The sequence below is a fragment of the Mobula birostris genome, chromosome 1 (assembly GCF_030028105.1).
Source record: "Mobula birostris isolate sMobBir1 chromosome 1, sMobBir1.hap1, whole genome shotgun sequence".
Classification (NCBI taxonomy): Eukaryota; Metazoa; Chordata; class Chondrichthyes; order Myliobatiformes; family Myliobatidae; genus Mobula; species Mobula birostris.
Window position 1 is genome coordinate 14,426,965 of NC_092370.1, and position 22,481 is coordinate 14,449,445.

At 44.2% G+C, this 22,481-nt stretch overlaps 1 protein-coding gene across 1 annotated transcript in view; it reads right to left on the minus strand.

The window, feature by feature from the left end:
- Nucleotides 1-1,233: 1,233 nt before the first annotated feature.
- The window catches only part of LOC140190222 (proton-coupled zinc antiporter SLC30A2-like), a 61,570-nt gene continuing 40,322 nt past the window's right edge, over nucleotides 1,234-22,481 (minus strand). Inside the window, 3 exon segments of the mRNA XM_072247112.1 lie at nucleotides 1,234-1,379; nucleotides 11,580-11,714; nucleotides 17,632-17,737. Of these exon segments, the coding sequence (XP_072103213.1) occupies nucleotides 1,234-1,379; nucleotides 11,580-11,714; nucleotides 17,632-17,737 (387 nt within the window).

Consider the following 22,481-nt stretch of genomic DNA (forward strand, 5'->3'; position numbering starts at 1 on the left):
GTTACCAATCCAATTTGCCAACTTACCTTGAATCACATTAGCCCCAACCTTTTATCAGCCTTCCACGTGTAGATTTGTCAATTGTCTTAACGAAACCCAAGCAATCTACATACATGAACCACGCTGCATTTATGCACTGAGAAATACCTTTGGAAAACACTGCCGCTACGTACTGAAATATCTTCAGAAAGAACTGCACTCACGTACTTAGAAAGATCTTTGAAAAATTCAATCAAGTTTCACTACACGTTCATTTGGGTCAGAAATAAAAAATGTAATGGAGTGCGCTTTTTAGGTAAGTACAGTGTGATTGGTTGAAACAACAGCCGTTGATGTAGCAGTCTTGGAGTTCACTTGTGTGACATCTTTACTGACACAAACCTCAGCCAATGTAGAATGCATGCACCCAGTGACCACTTTTTATTAAGTTTCCTCATGTCAGCTTGAATCAGCATTAACTTCCATCTGCCATTGCTCTACCGAACTTACCGGCTGATCATTTTTTCCTGTAACTTTAGTCTTCAATCCTCTGCGCACCAGCAGCTTTCGTGTTATATGCAGGCTTATTAAACACAGAGCATGTTAGCTGACAAAACGCCTGAGGTCCGACACAACCAGGTTCAGAACAGTTATTACCCCTACACCATCTGGCTCCTGGTTAGTTTACATTAACCTCAAAGATGTCCCGGTAGACAGGGTAATTGGCCATTGTTAGGTTGTTCCACGATTAGGCAGGGATTAAATTGGGGGTTGCTGGGCAGTGTGGCTCAAAAAGTCAGAAGGGCCTGTTCTGTGCTCTATCTCAGTAAATAAATAAATGCAGCTCCCCTGCCATCAGCTTCACCTCTGAAACAGTGAACCAGACTTGCAGTATTCTACGTTGCTTCCCCATTCTTGATGTTTAGTATGAATTACAGCTGAACCTCTTGACCACGTTGGCATGCTTTGATGCATTGACTTGCTGCCACGTGATTGGCCGATTAGATAATTGCATTAACAAGCAGGTGTGCAGGTGTACCTAATAAAATAGCCACTAAGTGTATATTGTTAAGGTAAAATAATACAAACAATTTTTATGCAAATAGATTAACTATTGTTTGCTAGATTCTAGATAACCATCACATGCAGTTTCTTGAATTTGTTAACGGACAGTGGATGCCCTGAAGGTCAATTTAACTGCCTTTACTAAATATAGATAAGCTTATGAAAAAGACATAGGTGCTTAATATAATTTTAATCTTTGGGTTCCTGGCAGAAAGCACAATCTGGTTCTTGATCCAAATACTGCTCCAGTTGAATTGTGGCAGCGTGCACGTTAAAAGTGTCGTGTACCATCTGGGTAATTTCCTTGAGAACTTGTTGAGGATCCACTGTATCTACTGCGGAGAACAGGAGAAGGATTAATTAAGTTCCATCGATGCGTTAAGTATTTACCAATAATTATTTCAGAGCAGGCTGGCAGACAAAATGCCTTAGGTCCCAAACCACCAGGTTCAGGAAAAATTGTAAGACCATAAGACCATAAGACAAAGGAGCAGAAGTAGGCCACTTGGCCCATCGAGTCTGCTCCACCATTTTATCATGAGCTGATCCATTCTCCCATTTAGTCCCACTCCCCCGCCTTCTCACCATAACCTTTGATGCCCTGGCTACTCAGATACTTATCAATCGCTGCCTTAAATACACCCAATGACTTGGCCTCCACTGCTGCCCATGGCAACAAATTCCATAGATTCACCACTCTCTGAGTAAAAAAACTTCTTCGCATTTCTGTTCTGAATGGGCGCCCTTCAATCCTTAAGTCATGCCCTCTCATACTAGACTCCCCCATCATGGGAAACAACTTTGCCACATCCACTCTGTCCATTCTGTTATTACCCTACCACATCCACTCTGTTATTACCCCATGACCGTCAGGCTCCTGAACCAGTGTGGATAACTTCACTCACCTCAACACTGAATTGATTTCACAACCTATAGACTCACTTCCAAGGACTCCACAACTCATGTTCTCAATATTATTTAGAGTTTTAAAGAGGATGCAGAGCAGGGGTTCCCAACCCTTTTTTATGCCATGGACCCCTCCCATTAATCGAGGGGTCCATGGGCCCCACGTTGGGAACCCTGATGCACAGGATGATTACCAGGATGCTGCCAGGACTGGACTAGACAGCATGTTTTATGACAACAGGTTGAGCGAGCTCAGGCTTCTCTCTTTGAAGCAAAGGAGGATGAGGTGACCTGATAGAGGTGTGCACAGACAGAGTAGACACCCAAAGACTTTTTTCTCAAGGCAGAAATGGCTCATACAAAGGGGGGTATAATTTTAATGCGATCAGAGGAAAGTATGGAAGGGATGCCAAATGTAAATTCTTTATTCAGAGAGTGCTGGGCATATGGAATGCACTGCCAGGGATGGTGATAAATGTAGATAGGGGCATTTAAGAAACTCTTAGAGAGGCACATGAATGAGAGAAAAATGTAGGAAGATGGGTTAGATGGATCTTAGAGAAGGTTAAAAGGTTAGCACAACATTGTGGGCCAAAGGGCTTGAACTGTGCTGTAATATTCTATGTTCTATTGTTTATCTACTTCTTTATTATTTGTACAATTTGCCTTACATTACACACAAAACACTGGAGGAACCAGGCAGCATCTATGGATAAAAGTAAAAATTTTGGTCGGAGACCCTTCTTCAGGACTGCTGAAGGGTCTTGACCGGAAACATCGACGGTTTACTTTTTTCCATAGATGCTGCCTGGCCTGCTGAGTTCCTCCAGAACGTTGTGTGCATTTTTGGATCTCCAATATCTGTAGATCTTCTCTTGTTTTTTATTTGCACATTGGTTGTTTGTCAGTCTTTGTTTATGTATAGTTTTTCATATATTTTCCAGTAAATGTCTGCAAAAAAAAATTAATTTCAAGGTAGTATATAGTGACATATATGTACTTTGATAACAAATTCACTTTGAACTTTGAACTTGGAAAATGTAGCTCACACAATATCGGCCTATTGAGTCTGCTCCGCCACTCAATCATGATCTGATCCAATTCTCCCAGTCATCCCCACTCCCCTGCCTTCTTCCCATATGTATTGGAGGGGTCGTGACAGTCAGGTGACAGCACTGCCCATTACCTGGTCGAAAGACACGCCACCTGCCAATCAAGGTTTGAACCCTCCTCACCCATCAGTGCACACCTAACCATTGGCCCCTTTAATTAGCCTTGTACTTGGCCTCGGGCAATTGGCCTTTGCAATCAGTTTAACTCGGCTGGCACCGAGCCATTGCCCCCCCTGTGAATTACCTGGGCAGGACCCTCCAGCCCTACTGCATCATAAAGGGTGCCACGTGTGCTGGACCCTCTCTCTCTTTGCCATCTGAGGGACCACCCTGCTTCACTCCAGGCTGAGAACCGTGGAACAGCGCTGGAGAAATTATTGGTGAGCTGTGCATTGAATAGGGTTGAGAGCGTTGGTTATTGTCCCTAAAAGCAGAGAGCCGGGCCCGCACAGAGTCAAGGGGTGGCGGGTATCGTATTGACTTTTCCCTTGGTTGTATGCGCGTGTGGTGTACTTTGTTCCCACGCAATTTTCCCACATTCGTTATTAATTGTCTGCGTGTGTTTTATTGCCGATCCGACTGCTGTAAATTGTGCGCGTGTGCATGTTGCTTCTGTTGTCATTTTCCCGCATTTGCCTTCTGTAAATAAAATCCTTTACTACCAAGGCTGCGTGTCCAGAGTCCTTGCCTTTGAGACCCTACTGAATCTGTTTCCTCACTTACAACACCATACCGTTTGCTGCCCTGGTTAATCAAGAACCTATCTACCTCTGCCTTAAATACACCCAGTGACTTGGCCTCCACAGCTGCTCGTGGCAACAAATTCCAAAGATTTACCACCCTCTGACTAAAGATATACATAGGGCCATAGCACCCCTTCTGTCCACCAACCTATCTTTCTGATACACTGTATATCCTTGGTCATTCAGCTCCCAGTGGTAGCCATCCTTTAGCCAAGTTTCAGAGATGGCCACAATGTCATACTTGCCAATCTGTAGCTGAATTTCAAGATCGTTCATTTTATTTCTTATGCTGCGTGCATTCAAATATAACACTTTCAGTCCACTATTTGTTGCTTTCTGTTTTAACTGCACCACACCTCTATTGCCCTGTAACTCATCCCACCAGCTGTGATTATGCCTCATCACAGGTGGAGGAATGGGTAGTGTTGAGGGAACAGAGAGCCTGCAGAGAGACTTGGATAGTTTCAGAGGAATGGGCAAAGAGGCATCAAATGATTCTAAGACAAGAGGGCACAACTTTAGGGTTGAAGGATGTCCTTTTAGAACTGAGATGTGGAGAAATTACTTTAGTCAGAGGGTGGTAAATCTGTGGAATTTGTTGTCACGAGGGCTGTGGAGGCCAAGTCATTGGGTGTATTTAAGGCAGAGATAGATAGGTTCTTGATTAGCCAGGGCATCAAAGGATATGGGGTGAAAGCAGGGGAGTGGGGATGATTGGAAGAATTGGATCAGCCCATGATTGAATGGCGGAGTTGACTTGATGGGCCAAATGGCCTATTTCTGCTCCTATATATTGAGGCCAGTTCATTGGCTATATTTAAGAGGGAGTTAGATATGGCCCTTGTGGCTAAAGGGATCGGGGGGTATGGAGGGAAGGCAGGTACAGGGTTCTGAGTTGGATGGTCAGCCATGATCATACTGAATGGTGGTGCAGGCACAAAGGGCTGAATGGCCTACTCCTGCACCTATTGTCTATGTTTCTATATCTTATGGTCTTATCTCCTGCCTGTCCTTTCTATCATCTCTGTTGCACGCTATGTTTGATTTATTTCTGTTTTCCCCTTCCTCAGCCCTATCACTCCGGGTTCCCATCTACCTACCAAACTAGTTTAAACCCTTCCTAACAGCTCTATTAAACCTGCCTGCTCGGATATTGGACCCCTTTGCATTCAGATGCAACCCGTCCTTTTTGTACAGTTCGTACCTCCCCCAGAAGGATCCGCAATGATCCAGGAATCTGAAGCCCTGCCCCCTACACCAGTCTTTCAGCCATGCATTAATATGCCTGATCATGCTATTCTTGCGCTCGTTAGCACGTGGCACAGGCACCAGTCCTGAGATTATTACCCTGGAGGTCCTGCTTTTCAGCTTCCTACCCAACTCCATGAATTCTATCTTCAGGACCTCCTCCTTTTTTCTACCTATGTCATTGGTACCAAAGTGTACCAAGACTTCTGGCTGTTCACCAGAATACTCTGAACCCAACCCAACCCGAGACATCCCATACCCTGGCACCTGGGAGGCAGCACATCCAGCGGATAACTGGTTGATCTGCTCTGATTCTGAGGAAAGAGACATTAATTACAGGTTGTCGCTTGCAAGAAGTGCAATAAGACACTGGTTTGGACCAGAGCCAATGGTAAGCTAAGACGTGCTAGTCAGATAGTCCAGAGCCAACAAGGTCGAAACAACATTTAAATTGATAAGGAAGGGTAAAAGAATGGGGGGCTTTGAATGCAAAGCAGGGAGAACTCCTGAGGCATACAATCGCAAGGAAGACACCCGTGCCAGGGGCTGGAAAAGATGGATCAATTGTTTGGTCAACAGGAGATCCTCTCCAACAGTGTTGTAAATTGGAGAAGTGGTCTGAGTCAGTATTGGTACAGAGGGAACAGTGGAATTTATGTTTTAAGCTGTTGGCTGGGGTGGGGTGGGGCGTCAACATACTTAAGCTGATATTGGCACAGAGACAATAAAGTGCAAGATTTGATTATTTAAGAGTTGTGTGGTGGATCTCCTAACCGAGATCAGTTGATGATAATTAACACCAGAGCTTGATCTGTCCAATTGTATTCCTGGAATTGAAGGTTACAGGAAGAAGGATGGACAATGGAGTTGAAGGGGATAATAACTCAACCATGATAGAATGGTAGAGCAGACTCAATGGGCAAAATGATCTAATTCTGCACCAATGTCTTATGGTCTTATTTCTGCCAATTTTTAGAACTGCCTCATTGGTTCAAGGGAAAATAACAACAGTGCACAGGGGTATGATAGAAGAGCAGACTCAATGGGCCAGATGGCCTAATACTGCTCCCACACTTAATAATGTTTTCTAATATAAACCAGTTTGAATTCAGCCCCTTTGCTATCATCCCTGGGAAGCAGAGACACAGCATCATGTTTTCTACATCAGCAAAGGCTTCAGGCAATTACAATTGCTTGCATACATTCTCCAAGATGTTAAGCGAGCACCTAGTTATGTTTCTGAATGGGACCATCAAGCACCAGGGATCAACTCTATTCCTATTTGGTGTAGATTTGCATGAATTAGGAGTTTGTTGTAGAGTGTTGGTCAGGGCACGACATACAACAAAAGAAACAACATTCAAGAACTATATAAAAAGTAAAGTTAGAGGTTAAAGTACAGACATGGAATAACCTAATATCAGCATGTATTTACAATTGGAAGGTGGGGTGGAGATACATTTTCTCCTGAAAAGTGTAAGGAACTCCTTCACTACACTCGTCTGCAGGTCACCCTTGGGCAAGGTGCAGCACCTGCCTAGTGCCCCCACCCCACCTATCAAGGTCATGTGAAGCCACGGGAGCAGGTGGTGGATGGTCTTATGAGCAGACGGTGCAGATCACAAGTCCTGGTTGTGCGACCACTGATGCCATGCAGCAACGAAGAGCATTGAAATGGCTGGGGTCACCCACCTTGTAAAGACACTGCCCAGAAGAAGGCAACGGCAAACCACTTCTATAGAAAATTTTGCCAAGAACAACCGTGGTCAATCGCGAGACCATGATCGCCCACGTCATCCAACACAGCACATGATGATGATGATATACTTACAAAGTAAACATAAGAGATTCTGCAGATGCTGGAAATGGAGAGCAGCGCGTACAAAATGCTGGAGGAACTCAGCAGGTCAGGCAGCACCTTCCGAAACGGTCGACATTTTGTGCCGAGACCCTTCATCAGGACTGGGAAGGAAAGGTGAAAAAGCCAGAATAAGAAGTTGGGGGGTGGGGAATGGGTACAATCTAGAAGATGATAGGTAAAGCCAGGTGAGGGGGAAGGTAGATGGGTGACAGAGAGTGGGGGATGAAGTGAGATGAAGTGAGATGCTGGGAGATGACTGGTGGAAAAGGTAGAGTTGAAGAAGAAGAAGGAATCTGAAAGAAGAGGAGAGTGGACCATCGAAGAAAGGGAAGGAGGAGGAGCACCGGAGGGAGGTAATAGGCAGGTGAGGAGAAGGGTAGAGTAGGGAATGGAAGAATAGAGAAGTGGGAGGAGGAAAAATTATCAGAAGTTAGGAAATCAATGTTCCTGCCACCAGGTCGGTGCTTATTCAAATAGAATGTAAGGTGTTGCTCCTCCAGACTGAGACTATGTAAAACAACATGAACAACATTATGAAAAGTGGCTTGAGGTGTTTATAGTGCAGTGATGGTGGGGGGGGGGCGTTTACAGATAGAGGGGGACATGGGGTGCTAACTAGAATGGTTGATCAGGTTAAATTGCCTGGGGAAATAATCTTTTAAAAACGACCTGTTTCTTACACCAGAAGACTTGTCTGAAACACGCCACAAAGCGGAGTGCCATCACCACATAGTCAATGGCAGCACCTCACCACATCTCCTCCCACACTCCTGTCTTTGATGTCAAATGAGATTTCTCTGCCTGAGAGGAATCATCACCTGACAAAAAAAGATCTGAACCTACCGAATAACTTATTTACAGACAGAATAAGATTGGTTCCCAGTGTCTTTTCATGTTCAAAGTACAAAGTAAATTTAAAGTACATATACTACCCTGAGACTCATTTTCTCGCAGGGATTCACAGCAACACAATGCAAAGCTCCACATGACTGGGATGTACAAACAACCAATGTGCAAAAGGCAAGCTGTGCAAATACAAAAAATAGTAATGATAATAAATAAATCAGCAACATAGATCAAGAACATAAGTTGTAGAGTCCTTAAAAGTGATTACATAGATTGAGGAATCAGTTCATTATTGAGGTGAGTGAAGACGTCCGCTCTGGTTCAAGATCCTGATGATTGAGGGGTGAGAACTGTTCGTGAACCTGATGGGTGTGGAACTTGAGGCTCCTGTGCCTGCTTCCTGATGGCAGCAGTGAGAAGAGAGCATGGCCTGGGTGGTGGGTCAACATTAACCAACATTATCCTGTCACAAGCTGTAGGAATAGGCGGCTGCATGACAGGACAAATTGTGCAAAACCTCTGACAGAGGAACTAAGTGAAAAGTGTGGATTTTTGCATGCAATTTGAAGTTCGCTATAAAAAAAAAGATCAAATATTCATTTATTCAGAGAGTGTTATCTTGCAGGTTGAGTCGGTGGTGAGGAAGGCAAGTGCAATGTTAGCATTCATTCCTAGAGGATTAGAAGAATATGCAAGGATGTAATGCTGAGGTTTTATGAAGTATTGGACAGATCACGCTTGGAGTATTATGAGCAGTTTTCTAAGAAAAGATGTGCTAGTATTGGAGAGGGTCCAGAGGAGGTTCACGAGAATGATTCCAGGAGTCAAAATGTTAACATGCGAGGAGCGCTTGATGGCGCTGGGCCTGTACTCACTGGAGTTTACAAGAATGAGAGGGGGATCTCATTGAAACCTACTGAATATTGAAAGGCCCAGATAGAGTGGATGTGGAGAGGATGATTCCTATAGTGAGGGAGTCTAGAACCAGAAGGCACAGTCTCAGAATATAAGAACGTCCCTTTAGAACAGAGATGAGGAAGAATTTCTTTAGCCAGAGGGTGGTGAGTCTGTGAAATTCATTGCCACAGACGGCTGCAGAGGCCAAGTCATTGGGTATGTTTAAAGCGGAGCTTGATAGGTTCTTGATTAGTAAGGACATCCAAGGTTATGGGGAGAAGGCAGAAGAATGGGGTTGAAAGGGATAATTTTTCACTCAGAGAGTGGTTGGTGCGTGGAATGCACTGCCTGAGTCAGTGGTGGAGGCAGATACACTAGTGAAGTTTAAGAGACTACTAGACAGGTATATGGAGGAATTTAAGATGGGGGTTATATGGGAGGCAGGGTTTGAGGGTCGGCACAACACTGTGGGCCGAAGGGCCTGTACTGTGCTGTACTATTCCATGTTCTGTGTTAAATCAACCGTGATTGAGTGGAACAGAAGAGTCAACGGTATTATAGTCTTATGGTGCTCATGTAGGGCTAACAGTGTAGATATTGCCTTAATGAGTGGTGTTTATATGTTCTCCCCATGGATTTCCTCCGGGTGCTCTGGTTTCCTCCCACTGTCCAAAGACTTACAGGTTAGGGTTAGTAAGCTGTGGGCATGCTACATTGGCGCCAGAAGCATGGCGACACTTGCAAGCTGTTCCCTGCACACCCTCGATGTAAACGACACATTTCACTGTATGTTGCGAGGTACATGTGGGAAATCTTTTAATCTTTATCTTTAAGTAGATAAAGCATGTGGTGAGGTTCAGAGTGGACAGAAAGGAAATGGATTAAGATGACTTCCTATTCTTACTGTCTCTGTACATACCTAGGTTATGTTGGTTCTTGATGCAAATGACACATTTCACCATATGTTTCGATATACATGTGATAAATAAATCCAAATCTAAATTTAAATAATTTGATAAGTCCACAGTATGTGGGCATAACGTGTTAGTAACAGCTATCTGTAGACCTGATAAATGTAAAAGTCCTGAGCTTCCTCTTAGTGACAACTTTGTGGTGAGTTTTCTGCTACTAGTACGATGTGGTTTTGTAAAGAATGTCACACACAAAATGCTGGAGGAACTCAGCATCTATGGAGAGGGATAAACGATCAATGTTTCAGGCCTAGATCCTTCCTTAGGACTGGAAAGGAAAGGAGAAGACATCAGAATTAAAAGCTGGGGGAATGGGAAGGAGGACAAGGTGGTTAATGATAGGTGTTACTGGGTCCTGGGACAGGGTCTGGCTGCTCGTTTCACTGATACCTCTGTTTAGAGCAACACACACAAAATGCTGGAGGAACTCCCCAGGTCATTTGCCTTCCCCCTTCCTTTCCAGTCCTGATGAAGCGTCTTGGCCCGAAACTTTGACTGTTTATTCATTTCCATAGATGCTGCCTGACCTGCCGAGTTCCTCCAGCATTTCTTGTGCGTTCCTCTGGATTTCCAGCATCTGCAGGATCTCTTGTGTTTATGATTGTTAAGAATAGATTACTAAACTGAAATCCCATCACAGCAAATGGGAAATTAAATTCAGCTCAGCGAGGAAATGGACATTTCTAAATAGACATTGAACCCATGAACACTGCCTCACTACTTTTTTTGCACTACTTATTGAATTTAACTTTTTAAGATGTATATATACTTATTGTAATTTACAGTATTTATTGTTATGTATTACATAGTACTGCTGCCACATAACAAAAAGTTTCACGCCATATACGGGTGATATTAAACCTGATTCTGATCCCGAAATCATGGGTGAAAATACTAGTCACAGTAATGGTAACCATGAAACCACTAGTTATCACAAAAGTATGTGTAATTTATTAACAATCCCCAGGATAGAACATGTGAGGCTTTTACCTGGTCTGGGTTAAACACAGCACATGACCTACGTAATTGTGGTTGAGAGTTTGATTCTATTGTGACTAGTTGTGCAGTTGGTTGAGCTACAGTCCAATGTCTATACAATGCAGATAAAGAGTTAAAACAGAAGTTCACGACGGTTTTGGGTGGGGACACAGTCAGGAATTTTACACTATTAACGAAGACCCAAGTTCCACTCATGAGTGGCATAGAAAGGGTAAATGCTTGCTGGCTTTTCCACCTCAGGTTGGGTGAGACAAGAATTATAGGTTATAGTTTAGGGTGAAAAGTGAAATATATCGTAACTATATGAGCTATGTGGTGTGGCACGTGGCCAAGTGGTTAGGGCATTGGACTAGCGATCTGAAGGTCGTGGGTTCGGGCCTCGGCCGAGGCAGTGTGTGTGTCCTTGAGCAAGGCACTTAACCACACAATGCTCCAGTCTACCCAGCTGAGAATGGGTACCGGCAAAAAAAAAATGCTGGGGGTTAACTTCGCGATAGACTGGCATCCTATCCGGGGGGGAGTCTCGTACTCTCAGTCGCTTCATGCCACAGAAACCGGCGTAAGCACAGGTCTGATGGGCCACAAGGCTCGTGACAGACTTTAATCTAAAAACTCCAAAGACCTCATGCCTGGGAGAGGAAGGATCTTTACCAAGATCTATGAAGTCGTGTGGTGAAAGCCTCAAAGTTGATCAACCTTCTGTAGAGGATGGCCAAAGAACACCTGGTGACATGACCTTGAAGCTGACCCCAAGAAGATGGGCCATACCTGGGGACAACCTGAACGACCGGCTCAGGACAGAGGAATCCGGAGAGCTGCTGTTGGTGGCTGATGCCCCAGCAGGGGTGATGGGATTAAGTAAATCAATAAGAAGGTGAGTTGGACTGAAATGACAGCAGGTCCTGCTGAGTGAATGAAGCCAAGTCATCAAATTGAAATGCATGATACAGACCTGTAGCAACATGAACTGAGAGAACAATCTGGTTCATGCTCAGAGCCCAGAGGTGAAGACTGTGTAATGTTCTCACTCCATTCACCGCCAGGATTTCTTCTTTCACCGCATTATAATTCAATCCAATCGGTGCACCTAGTTAAAGGCAACAGAAAATTTGTGATTAAAATGTTTTCATCATCTGAATGTATACTACATGATATAGAAGTATTTAATACACAAACATGCAAATGACCACAGGTTCCATGGTTTTCTTTGTTTCATGGCTATCTGTGGGGAAGATGAATCTTTGGGTTGTATAGTGCATCTGTACTTTAATAATAAATGTACTTTAAATCCTTTAAATTACATCACTGTCATTCAACTAATCAGCAGAAGTGACAGATCCAAGTAATAGCAGGAAGTAAACTTGGCGCTGAATGCCCTCAAAAGCTGTGAAGATGCATTTTGAATTCAGGAGGAATGTGTCTCCTCTGCACCCACTCATCATCAACAACTCTACAGTTAGCACTGTTTCAACGTTCAGGTTTCTGGGCATCATTATTTCACAGAAACTCATGCAGGAAAAGCACATCTCCTTCATTAACAAAAAGGCTCAGCAGAGGACGTACTTCTTGTGGCAGTTGGTAAAATCCCATCCTCCCCAGAACATATTGGTGCAATTCCACACTGACATCGTAGAGCGCATTGGCACATCAGCTATTACTATCTAGTTTGGTGCAGCATCCTCTCATGGTATGCAAAAACTACAGCAAACTGTCCAGGACAATGAAGCTGGCAAGAAAAATCATTGCAGATGCTACCTTCCCTTGCCAACTGCCTTTTTCCAAAACTCTCTTCTGATGTGTGGTAGCTGAAATGAAGCATTAAAGTTTAAAGTGCCCATTATAATCCCCATCCAATTCTGAACTAAAGAATTAAACATCCCACTGTATTGTAGTCAGTGAAAGCAGAGAGGAGGCCAATCTAATAACATCAGTTTCCTGCCTGCTGGTATGAACATCGATTTCTCAAACTTCCGGTAATGACCCCCCCCCCCAACCCCCTTCACCAGCTCCCATCCCTTTTTCCTCTCTCTCCTCATCTCCTTGCCCATCCATCACCTCCCCTGGTGCTCCTCCCCCCTTTTCTTTCTTCCATGGTCTTCTGCCTTTTTCACCAATCAACTTCCCCACTCTTTACTTCATTCCTCCTCCTCCCAGTTACACCTATCATCTTGTGTTTCTCCCTCCCCCCCCACCTTTTAAATCTACTCCTCAGCTTTTTCTCTCCAGTCCTGCAGAAGGGTTTCAGCCTGAAACGTGGACTGTACCCTTTTCCGTAGATGTTGCCTGGCCTGCTAAGTTCCTCCAGCATTTTGTGTGTGTTGCTCAGATTTCCAGCACCTGCAGATTTTCTCTTGTTTGTGAGATCAGCTTCCTGCCTCACTGAAGTCCAGAGTTACCTTTCACCATGCTCCTACATATACAGTATGTGGTATAGTGGTTAGTGCAATCATTTTACTGTGCCAGTGATCACTGATCGGGGCTCAAATCTGCCACTCTCTGAAAGGAGTTAGTACATTTTCCCTGTGATCGCGTGGGTTTCCCCTAGGTGCTCCTGCTTCCTCCCATGTTCTGAAAATTCATAGTTAGGATTAGTGATTTGTGGCCATGCCATATCAACATCGGAACTGTGGTGACACCTGCGGCCGTCCCAGCATTATCTTCGCTGATTTGATTTGACACAAATGACGTATTTCAATGTGTTTCAGCGTACATGTGATAAATAAAGCTAATCAACTGTTTCTTAACCAAAGACACAAGAAACACAGTTTAGAAAATTCAGGAAATAAGCGTAGGCACAAAAGATCATTATATTCTGATTAATCTTGTTAAGCTTTCCTCCAATCATTTCTTTCTCCAAATACTATACACATTTGTATCTTGAGTACATTTATATATTTGATTGAATGAATTCACCTGACAAATCACTAAAAAAAATACAACTATCAATTAATCCTTAAACCAATATTTTAAATGCTAAATAGCTCCATAAAAACGTCTCAGGCGTGAATTTTAAATGCAAAAGATTCTACAGATGCTGAAATTCTAGAGCAACACACACAGAATGCTGGATCATTAAAGTTTAAGATGCCGATTCTGTTAAGATTACATGGTGCTTGAATGCAGCAGCTCCTGTGGGGTCACCCAAAGGTGTTATTGGAGCCGGAACTGGTGCGGACCATGAAGCTGCCAGAGAGCCATTGGTGCACGAAGAAGGTGTGCAGTCTAACAGTAAGTGATCGTCTTAGTCGCTTTTCTTGTGATCGCAGGACCCGCTTGGGCATTGGTGGTGTGGAAGGTTGCAAGTCCAATTCATTGGTTTATTGGTGAATGACGGCGGGGGAGCTACATGGCCCTGGCTGTAGCGAGGGCCAGGTCAAATGCCGATATGTTGCCTGTTAGCAGCCACCCGGGGGAGGCAGGATTGGGCACTCCACCACAGTGCTGGAGATGGTGTGGTGCAGGGTCCATGCTGGAGATGCTGCTCAGTGTTCGGCTCAGCAGAAGGCAAGCTGAATTGTGTTCAACTGAGGACTGCTACAACATTTATGGACTCAGGGACTGGAACTATATATATTTTGTGTGTGTGTGTGTGTGAGAGAGAGAGAGAGAGAGAGAGACCTTACTGCTATTTTATGTGTGCTATATGTGCTTTGTGCTGTGCACGACTGTTGGTACTGTGTTTTGCACCTTGGCCCTGGAGTAACACTATTTCTTTTGGCTCTATTCATGGGTATTCATGTACGGCTGAATGACAATTTAAAGTTGAACTTGAACAGTTTATTCCTCATTGAATTCTGAACAGAATGCTCTGTAATATTTCCCATCCAATTTTCCACTGTAATGTAATTAGTGAAAACAAAGAAGTGGCCAATCCAATAATATCACAAACAAGAGAAAAATCTGCAGATGCTGGAAATCAAAGTAATACGCAGAAAATGCTGGAGGAACTCAGCAACCTAGGCAGCATCTATGGAAAAGAGTAAACAGTCAACGTTTCAAGCACAGACCCTTCATCCTTCCTGCTGAAGAGTCTCAGCCCGAAACGTCAACTGTACTCTTTTCCATTGTTGCTGCCTGGACTGTTGAGCTCATCCAGCACTTTGTGTGTGTTTCAAGGTCACCTCATCTCATGTTCTCGATATTTATTGCTTATTTGTTTAATGGTATAATTTCTTTCTTTTTGCATTTACGTAGTTTGTTATCTTCTGCACTCTGGTTGAACGCTCTAGTGGGACAGTTGTCATTGATTTTGTTATGATTATTATTCAATAGTGTGTGGTTAAGTGCCTTGCTCAAGGACACAACATGCTGCCTCAGCTGGGGCTTGAACTCACGACCTTCAGATCACTAGTCCAATGCCTTAACCACTTGGCCACGCACCACTAACATATATATATACTTTGATAATAAATTTACTTTGAAATTTATGACTCCTTATACACTTTATATATATTTTGTTATAATTAACAAAATATAAAACATGTTTATCTGACACTTCATCTCGTATATCCTGATGCCTACAGCAGGGGTCCCCAACCTTTTTTGCATTGCGGACTGGTTTAATATTGACAATATTCTTGTGGACCAGCCGACCCGGGGGGGTGTAGGGTTGCCAACTGACAAGAGTAGCAGTCAAATACGGTGTGTTTACCCCGAGAAAGACTACCATGACCATGAAGCCTTGCGCGGGCACCAGTGCACATGCGCATACGTGCCAATTTTTTTTCTACAAATCATTTTTGCCAATTCTGCTCAGGGGTGGGGGTGTTAATCACGACCGGAACATAGGTGATAAGTGGCTAATACACTAAATTTCGTTTCTAAAAGGGTTTATCTAATGAGTTTAATATTAAACACAGTGCATACTTTCCTCGCATGAATATAGTGATAAGTCAATTATCAGGGGAGGACAGGGGAGCTTGAAGTAAGTGTTGAACGAACTTCCCGTAGAAGTGGTACAGGCAGGTTCGATATTATCATTTAAAGAAAAATTGGATAGGTATATGGACAGGAAAGGAATGGAGGGTTATGGGCTGAGTGCAGGTCGGTGGGACTAGGTGAGAGTAGCATTCGGCACAGACTAGAAAGGCAGAGATGGCCTGTTTCCGTGCTGTAATTATTATATGGTGATATGGCTATATAAGTCACTTCTAAATCAATAGCATCATAACATTTTAAGTAACATTTGGATATTAAACACACAGCACATATTTTCCCCGTATGAACATATAAAATCATTGCAACACACCAATATCGCTGAAACAGTGGGAGCCCTGGGCTTGTTTCCCTGCAACAAGACGGTCCTATCAAGGGGTGCTGGGAGACAGCGATACGCGAAGGAGGTTCCTTATGTCCAGTCTATTCCGCAATTTAGTTTTCATTGCATTCAATGCAGAGATATGTTGGAAATGGAAGCAACGTTTTCAGTGTTTTCGTGGCTATCTCAGGATATTCAGCCTTGACTTTGATTCAGAATGCCGGCAGAGAGGTTATGTGAAACATACGTTTCAGCCCGCGCTGACATGGATGACATGTGGGTAATAACCTCGCGTGCATTCAAGCTCAACAGTGGGCGTGACAGGGAATGAGGAAAGGTGCAGCTGACTCATATTGCCAAATCATATCGTTTCCTCGCGGCCCGGTAGCACATTCTTTGCGGCCCGGTACCTGTCCACGGCCCGGTGGCTGGGGACCACCGGCCTACAGGACCATTCAACGTTTCAACTATTCATCAACCAAAAAGACAGGAAAGAGATTTAGAGAATTTAGCTCAAAAGTTCATTGTAATTTGATTGATCCTCTCAATCTTTTCTCCAGTTCCTTTGCTCTCCAAATACACGTTTGTTTGCATCTTGGGTCCATTTACGGATTTGTTTGAATGAGTTCGCCTGACAAATTACTGAAAAAGAATCTAATTGTCATCTTAATCCTTAGACCCTTAGTTTAAATGTTTGGTAACTCCTTAAACCATCCCCGGTTTGGATTTTAAGCTCAATCTGCAGGTGCTGGAAATACAAAGCAACACACACATATGTTACGAACCCACAGGTTTCATTTACTGTGGACTGTCATTTTAAGAGCGCCTAAGTGAGGCGGGACTACGTTGTTGTTCACTGACTGACTTGCAGCTTGTTTAACTTTAAAACAAGTACACAGTCACGGTCAGAAATCAGTTGAGAGAGAGAGAGAGAGAGAGAGAGAGAGAGAGAGACTGGGGAAGCTGGTAGCTTCAGCCCGTCGCAGCTGGGGCTTGGAACTCTCTTATGCCCACAAGGGTGGGTTAAACATCGGCACGGAGTGCATAACAGAACGTGTGTCTGTCACTTCGTATAATCCAAAGGAGTGGATTTTTCGGGATATCCTGTTGAGACCAATTATGTGTTAACCCTTGCCTGGGTATGTTGTGTGGTAATCCCTTAAAGACGATATCCCTGTGACAGATCACTTTCGGTGATAATTTGTATGTGGATTTGGAACGACACGATGGACAAGATCTACAGTGACTGTTATCTTGTTTTACCATCGTGGAATCTGTGGAATACTTCATAACCACATTTTCTCTACGTTTCACCCTGGATTACAATTATCTCTCTCCTATCATACATTCCGCGGATGAACTGAACTTTCCTACTTTACCATCTCAAGACTCTAAGCTTTGTTTCCCCAAGCTTAACTTAGATTGGGAGCTATATTACACACATACATACACGTAACACTGTCAACATTTGTTTATCTTGGTTAAGTTATGATATTATAAGTAGATGTTAATAAAGATAGTGGTTTTAGCATTAAAACCTGACTCAGTGTGAAATCTCTTGCTGCTGGTTTATTTCTAAAACGTTACAGTTCGTAACACATAGTGTTGGAGGAGAGCAGGCGGTCTGTAAACGTTGCTGCCTGGGCTGCTAAGTTCCTCCAGCATTTTGTGTGTGTGTGTTGCTCAGATTTAAACTTGTTACTACAACGAATTGAACAAAAATGAAAATGGTAGAACTGAGAATTACCTTCCATCAGCACCAACAAGATATCCCGCAGGACTTTGATAGTTGTTCCTAACACTAACACTGAGAAAATAAAGGTGCATATAGGGTCCACTATTTTGTATTCCGGCTGGAAAAGACAAGGAAAATGTTAATTCACGATGATTATTGGATGTTTCTATGAAGTATATCATTTCTCACTACAACTGTATGCTTCAAATTGCTTTGATCTCTGAACCACTAATAGGGCCTCCTCTTATTGTTGGTCAAAAGGTACCACCACCATCATCATTATGTGCCATGTCATGTGACATGGGTGATCATAGTCTATGACCACGATTGTTCTCGGCAAGTTTTTCTACAGAGTTGGTTTGCCATTGCCTTCTTCTGGTCAGTGTCTTTACAAGACAGGTGACCCCAGCCATTACCAATACTCTTCAGAGATTGCTTGGCATCAGTGGTCGCAGAACCAGGACTTGTGATATGCACCGGCTGCTCATACGACCGTCCACCACCTGATCCCACGGCTTCACGTGACCCTGTCCGGAGGGCTAAGCAAGTGGTTAGGGTGACCTGTGGGCTACTGGAGGGAAGGAGCACCTTACACCGCCTTTGGTAGAGACATATCTCCACCTCACTACCCTAATAAGGCACCAAGAGGCCCAATAGGCATGTATCTTTCGTTCTTGTGGAGATGCTCCTGATCTATCCTTACAATTGGCAACTAGAGGACTCAGGTTAAAAGGTGTGAAGACATGATTAAAGATCAGCTTTTCTGTCACTTGTACAGAACTGATGTAAGACAGGAACAGATATAAGAAAGTTTTAGCACATTGGCCTTCATAAATCGAAGTATTGAGTACAGGAGATAGGATGTTTGTTGAGGCTGTATAAGACATTGGTGAGGCCTAGTTTGGAGTATTGTGTGCAGTTTTGGTCTCCTATCCACAGGAAAGATGTAAATAAGGTTGAAAAATTATCGAGAAAGTTTACAAGGATGTTGCTGGATTGGAGGACCTGAGTAATAAGGAAAGATTGAATAGGTTAGGAATTTATTTACCTGAATGAAAACGATCAAGAGGATATTTGATGAAGATATGCAAAATTATGGAGGGTATAGATAGGGTAAATGCAGGTAGCCTTTTTCCACTGAGGTTGGGTAGGACCACAACCAGAGGTCATGGGTTAAGGCTCAAAGGTGAAAGGTTAAGGGGAAATTGAGGGGAAACTTCTTCACTCATTGGGTGGTGAGAGTGTGGAACAAGCTGCCGGCGCAAGTAGTGAATGCGAGCTCAATTTCAATGTTTAAGGGAAGTTTAGACAGGTATATGGATGGTAGGGGTATGGAGGGCTGTGGTCCCAGAGCAGGTCGATGGGAGTAGGCAGCTTAAATGGTTTGGCATGGTCTAGATGTGCTGAAGGGCCAGTTTCTGTGCCATACCTTTCGATTACTCTATGACTCAATATAATGCCAGGGTGCCTAAGACTTTTGCACAATACTGTCATAATTTTATGTATTGCACTGTACTACTGCCACAAAAACAAAACCAATTTCATGACATGTGAGTGATGGTAAACCTGATTTTGATATGGGTCTCTGTTGTGGACTGAGAGTGGGAAGGGGGCAGGGAGAGGGGAATCATGATTGGGAAAAGCCGAAGGGAGAGGGGAGGGAGCGGGAAGCACCAGAGAGACATTCTGTTGTGATCAATAAACCAATTGTTTGGAATCACATGACCTTGTCCAGTGTCTCAGGGTTGTCTGTGTCTGTACCTACGCCACACCCCACCCCTGGCACTCCTTCCCTGCCAACACTCACACCCCTCCCATGGCGCTCCACACTCACTATGCTCAATATCTTTACTCCCGCCAGATTTACAAACTGTGCAAAGGTCTTAGGCACACTAGCTATATATATGTGCCACTGACATTTGCACAGCTCTGTACAGAAAAACACTGAAATGTGCAGTGAAGTACGTTATTAGCATCAACAACCAACACTGTCTGAAGATGTGTGTGTAAGTGCACTGTGCTTCTGGTGCCAACAGAGCATGCCCACAACTAACTCACCTTAACCCATATGTGTCTGAAATGTGGGGGGAAATCGGAGCACCCAGAGGAAACTCATGTGGGAGAACGCACAAACTCTTTTGCAGACAACAGCGGGAATCGAACTGCGGTCGCTGATTGCCGACGGTCAAGTGCAGAAGGGGTACTGCGAGGACCGGTCAGTGGATCACCGGATTGGATGTCCGTCCGTGACCCTAGGCACAGGAGTCGGTGTGCCCGGAGTTCATGGCCTGGAGTTCGGGGCTAGACCTGGGGTCAATACCGAAGCTCGAAGCCCGATGGTTGATCTGAAGTCCAGAAGTTGAAGCCTGGTGACCCAGGCTCTGGATCTACCTGTCTGAAATCAACTGGGGAAGTCAGAGGCCCGTTGTCTATGAGTCTGCAAGTCTAATGGAGGTTAGGGGCCCAGCAACTTGTCCTGGGGCTGGAGGACTCTATGTGGACGTGCGGGTGGAAGGGAGGAAAGAGGTTTGTTTTGGTGTTATTATTTTGTTGCCTGTGTGTTCTGAGTTGCTCTGCTCAACATTGTGGGCATTCTATGTTGGTGCCGGAATGTGTGGCAACACTTGTGGGCTGCCCCCGGCACATCCTTAGATCGTGCTCATTGTTAACGCACTTCACTGTATGCTTCGATGTATCCGTGATAAATAAATGAATCTGAGTCTGATCCGATTCTGAGTTTGAGATAGCCAAAAAACTTACTCAGTCACATCAGAGTGCAATTTTCTGAGAAAACGTAAGCAGTGGTGGTGAACTTTAACTTTCAATTTATCTCCAGTTTATGAGCATTTCAGCATTGCTATGGTAAAGGCATCCGTTAGTCTTGTGAGACCATGGATTTGCGCCTGGAAAGTCTTCACTCTCCAGGGCGCAGGCCTGGGCAAGGTTGTATGGAAGACCAGCAGTTGCCCATGCCGCAAGTCTCCCCTCTCCACGACACCAATGTTGTCCAAGAGAAGGGCATTAGGACCCATGCAGCTTGGCACCAGTGTCGTCGCAGAGCGATGTGTGATTAAGTGCCTTGCTCAAGGACACAACACATTCCCTTGGCTGGGGCTCGAACTCACGACCTTCAGGTAGCTAGTCCAATGCCTTAACCGCTTGGCGACGTGCCCATCCAGCATTGCTACAGAATCGGTATTGGAGTGGTTAGCATAACGCTTTACAGTGCTGGTGATCTGGGTTCAATTGCCATCCCCGCTGTCAAAAAGGAGTTTGTACGTTCTCCCTGTGACCACGTGGATTTCCTCCGGGTACTCAGGTTTCCTCCCACGTCTCAGAGATGTACAGGTCAGTGAGTTGTGGGCATGCTATGTTAGTGCCAGAAGCATGGCGACACCTGCAGGCTGCCCCCAACATATGTCGGACTGTGCAGGTCGGAGACACAAACAATGCCTTTCACTGCGTGTTTCAAATGTACATTTAACAAATGCAGCTAATCTTTAACTTCTAATCGCCATGGTAACAGAACATAGAACAGTAAGCACAGGAACACACACACTTTGGCCCACAATGCTATGCTGAACCAATTAAATTTGTAATCAAATGGCTCATTCCTCCTGCCTACACAATCTTTCATTCATGTGCTTATCTAAACGTCTCTTAAAAATCCATTACCTACCTGCCACCACCGCCCCAGGCAGCGTATTCAAGGCACCCACCACCCTCTGTGGAAAAAGATTTACCCCTCATATTTCCTTTAAAATTACCCCCTTCACCTTTCATGAATGTAAAAATTCACCAAACTTTTGAATAATACAGAGAACTAGAGGAAGGAATTAAGTGATTGTTAAGGTGTCCATATATACTTACTATTTAAATAATTGAAAGCCAATGTTTATTTTACAGGTAAACCTTCCCTAGATGCACAGAAACTACCTTAGCTCATTTAATGAATACAATTTGTAGGTATTGTAACAAAATTCTTAACTATTCTGTTTATCTATTTTATGTTTTTAAAAATCTGCCTTTGTCATTCTACAGACACTAATATCAAGAAATAAAAATTGACCTCTAATTTGAGATTTTCTTTTGTTTCTAAGTATTAGCACAGATAATCCTAGGGTTACAAAATGCAAGTGATAGAGCTGTATAGAGGTGTCAACAGAGCATGCCCACAACTCACTCACCCTAACCAGATGTCTTTTTTAATATGGGAGGAAATCAGAGCACCCGGGGGAAACCCAGGAGAAAATACAAACTCCTTACAGACAGGGTGGAAATCCAATCCCAACTGGTGATTGGCAATCCCTGGCGCTATAAAAGAATTGAGGTAACTGCTATGATACCATTCCACCCCGATCTTATAGCAAAATATAACAACTGTGATAGAAATCAAGGAATTTTGTATGTGGCGTGTATAGGCTGTGGGGCCTGTGCCGGAGAGTGGCGAATGAGCCAATGCTTGGCCATTACTGGAGCACACTTGGAGCCGATTCGATGCGGCATAACTGAGGCGAGGCAGAGTCAAGACGGGGCCAGGAAAGATCCAAGGCCTGATCGTTTTAAGCGCCAGGCTGAATTGGATGGGTTGGGTGCGAGCCGAACTGAGGCGGCTGGGCACTGGGCTGAGTGCACATCGAAATGGCAGGGAGGGCCCGGTCCAGAAGTGAGGAGTCACTCGAGGTTTGAACAAATTAAGTGGTGGGCCAGATTTAAAAGGTCAGGGAGTTGAGGCTGGAGGCACAGCTCGGGCCAGTTCTGCTTGCGGCTCCACGACGTTTACTTGGCTCTGCGCTGAACTGAGGCTGTGGTCTGCTGTGGCTGCGACAATGCCTGGCTCTGCGTCTGTTCACTCATTTTCG